At 30.4% G+C, this 3,788-nt stretch overlaps 1 protein-coding gene across 1 annotated transcript; it reads left to right on the top strand.

Annotated features, from left to right (window-relative positions):
* The first annotated feature begins 3,050 nt into the window (after positions 1–3,050).
* Positions 3,051–3,428, top strand: LOC133309906 (auxin-responsive protein SAUR50-like). Its single transcript, XM_061510771.1, has one exon. It carries the CDS (start codon positions 3,051–3,053, stop codon positions 3,426–3,428), a length of 378 nt encoding a protein of 125 aa, XP_061366755.1.
* The last annotated feature ends 360 nt before the right edge of the window (positions 3,429–3,788 follow it).

The following is a 3,788-nucleotide window of genomic DNA, read 5'->3' as shown; positions in this document are numbered from 1 at the left end:
TAAAATCTTAATTGAATACCAATAATTTTTTTTGTCCAAAAATAATCTATTAAAATATTTTGAAATCATAATTCAATACACTCGGTTAAGATGTATTATACTATTATCTTCTTCTTCCAATTTACATCTACATGATCAATAATTTCCACCTTATTTCATTGAAAACAGGTGAGAGAGCTAATTTAACCATCATCAAAGTAGCTTGAACAATAATATCATGGGTCAAACCAAAACTCCAGGTGCATCCCATAAATTCTGATTTCATCACATGATAATTTAAATATTGAAGTATCTAATTTCTTATAATTATGTTATTTTAGATTGGAATTCGTAATTAAATACATGTATACAGATAATTTAAAAATTAATTATAAATACTCGCATATTACAAAATAATTATAAATAAATATATTATCTCATTTAACGTACAACAAAGTGACGGTATAATTATTACAAAAAAAGAAAAAAAAGTGACGGTATACCGTATACGGACCCTAGAAAAAACAAATACAAAAACGTCAAAAAGTACAGTACACGGTAATGTGTACGATACTAAACTGAACCATCAATCATGGGCCACAAAGGTATCCATCGCGCTCATGTTGTGAATATTACCCGAGTCGATTCGATATCACGCTCAACAATACGCTCCCAGGTCCTGTCTGTCTGATTGGCTTTCATTTCCTTAGTCACCCGATCTTTTTTTTTTTATCAGAATTAATTGACTACAGAAGCCGTCCCCTTGCGGGATAACAAAGTAACACACTTTTCATAAAAAAATTACCTGAATGTTACATTTTATAACTTTTTTTCAAAATATCATGTCAACTAACTTACTATATAATTTAGCCAGTTAGGTATTGATAGTATATGGTTATATAAGCAGCTACACAATGTAACCAGATTACATAGCATCAAACATGCTATGCAGCATAGTATATTTAGTCAGTTTCTGACACATGGCAAACATGCTATGCAACATAGCATGTTTAGTTATTTTTTCTAACACGTGGCAAACATGCTATGCAGCATAGCATGTTACGTGTGTTCATGATATTCATTAACGCTCCTAAAAATAAATAATTAATAGTTATAAAATTAATTCAGTCTTTATTAATTTAAATTATTTTATAACTATTAATTATTTATTTTTAGGAGTGTTAATTAATTTCATTTAATTTAGTTTAAGTTATGTTAATTTTTTTTTGAACTGTTAAGTAATTTAATTTAATTAAGGAATGTTATTGAATTAAATGTAATTTATGTTTGTTAATTATTTTAGTTAAAAAATAAAATAACTAACAAACTTAAATTACTTTTAATTCTATATTAATTTTATATTAAATTAAATTATTTTATGATACACACATAATATGTTATGCTGCATAGCACGTTTGTCACGTGTCAGAATTGTCATGTATCATAAGTTGACTAAAACATGCTATGCTACATAGCATTTTTGATGTTATATAATCTCACTACACTGCGCAGCAGCTTACGTGACCATCCATCTTCTGCCACATGTCAACACCTAATTTGTGTGAGATGTTGTAGTGAGTTAGGTGACTTGTCATTTTGAATTTTTTTTTTACAAAGTGTGACATTTAGATACCTTTTTGCAAAAAGTGTGACACTTTGATCATGTTCCTCCCCTTTGCAGCGTGTACTATTTTTATTTTATTTTTTGCTCTCTAAAATTTCGGTCCCTTTAGCTTTTTTGCATTCCTCCGTACGCGTCGTGGCGTTTATGATGGAGTAAAGTTGCGGGTGTTTTAACAACAAAAAAAAAAAAAAATATCTGTCATTCTAAATGATATAAGTTAGTTGTATCATTTTATAGATATAAAAAAATTGGACTCATATTTTTTTTTTATTATGTAACTCATATTTCTTTGAATCTGTGGAATGATATAACTTGAGTCATTTAATATGACATACTTTTCTAAAAAAAAAAAAAAAAGTGATTGGTGTTTCTCTACTAAAATATAATGTAGGGTCAAAAGGGAAATAAAAAAGTAATTGATGTCGATGATTCTGAGGATATTCTTTACCATGCTAATAATAATGGGAAATGGATCATTTCATTTAACATGATTAGACTGAGATATTTTCTTAAAGTTATTTTTCACGGTAATTTCTTATCCTAGTTTTTTTTTATCACCATTAATTTATTTATAATTGGTTAATATTTCTTATATAATCTGATTATGTTAAATTATATATGAGAGAATTTATCCATTAGTGGTTGCTTTATAATTATAATCACATAATCAGTTGTCTTTTTCTCTTTTACTTTTTGTCACTATTGGGTTATAGTTAAGGAGTTCTAGAATGGTCACTGTCCCATAGCTTTTCTTAAATTGAAATTAGAGGAGAAGAGCGGTGGTGGAAGTAACCGAGTAAGCATAAGAATCCAAAAATGAAACTCATAATTATAAGCCATTTGTTAGTTTTGAACAATAATGATGCGCAATGGACCACTAATTAATACTGCAGGCTGCAGTAGTATATACTATATACTATACATTAGTGCTTTACCATTTTTAATGAATAAATGTCATCTTTCATTAGATGCAAGAAATGTCAAAATTTTGATTTTTTGCGCCATTTCATTGGCTGGTATACTTTCGTCACCAAATAGCTTACAGCCAACAAATGTGAAGTGGAGAACCACGCCTAACTATATTATGCTAATATTTTAAAGTGTTGATGTGCTGCATATCATGCATGCCTGTTTTCACTGTTCCTTCTTCAATCTCCCTTAATCTTTTTAACTAATATTATTACGCTAGGCTTTGCCATTAACCACATCAAGATAATTGCAAGTTGTAATAAAAAAATTGAGATTACCTTTCCGTACACAACATTAAGCAGTCATATTCAAAAGTGACTCTTTTAATTTTGTTTTAAAAGAAAAGAAATTTCGGCCGTACTCTCATTAGTCCTTCATCTTACCCTAATATAATCCTAAAGCATCCCTTCACCTTGCACAATAGCCATTTCCTCTTATCAGCTCTCATCCTAGATCTACCTCATCTTTTGGAAACAAAATGCTAGGGAAAAAGATGGGGTCTTTCAAGAAACTAGGGAAAAAGGGTAAAGGTTTAGGTGGAGTTGACCCTGACCCTGTTCACCATGAGTGTTTGCTTAGGGGATCTAAGGAAGAATCATCCCCCAACATAACCCCAATTGGGTTTTTTCCACTTTATGTTGGGGAGGAGCGCCAGAGATATGTGGTTCCAACCCGTTACCTTTCTCACCCTTTATTCAAGATGCTGTTGGAGAAGGCATACAATGAATTTGGTTTTGATCAGAGGAATGGCCTGGTTGTTCCATGTAGTGTTTCAGCATTTCAGGAGGTAGTGAATGCTGTAAAATGCAACAACGGCAAGTTTGACTTGGGAAAATTTTTTGGGGAATTTGTTTGAAGTGCACAAAACACAAACTCTCTTTCATTTTTTTTTTTTTTTTTTTTGGTTAGTCCGTTAAATTTAGAACTCTTCTGTGATCAGAGTTATATTAACGGATATATTTGTAGCTATAAATAGATCAGATCACACACATATATGTAGTGCATAGCTCTCCAGTAGTATAACTTCAATTGAAGATGTTGCTACAAACAATTTTCAATTAGAATTGATCTCACCTGTGACTGTAAATTAGTTATTTAGTGAACATTCAATATTGATTTATCTTTAGCTTTTGCCTTATTTCTATATTTTTTCCCCTTATACTTTAAATCCTTTTTCTTTTTCAACTATCAAGCGGCAACAGTTGCATACGTTAAA

The sequence above is a fragment of the Gastrolobium bilobum genome, unplaced genomic scaffold (genome assembly GCF_033153095.1).
Source record: "Gastrolobium bilobum isolate Gb01-03AN ecotype WA unplaced genomic scaffold, APGP_CSIRO_Gbil_v1 utg6679, whole genome shotgun sequence".
In the NCBI taxonomy this organism is placed as follows: domain Eukaryota; kingdom Viridiplantae; phylum Streptophyta; class Magnoliopsida; order Fabales; family Fabaceae; genus Gastrolobium; species Gastrolobium bilobum.
Note: the sequence above shows the minus strand (reverse complement) of the source record. Positions and strands in the feature narration are given on the sequence as shown.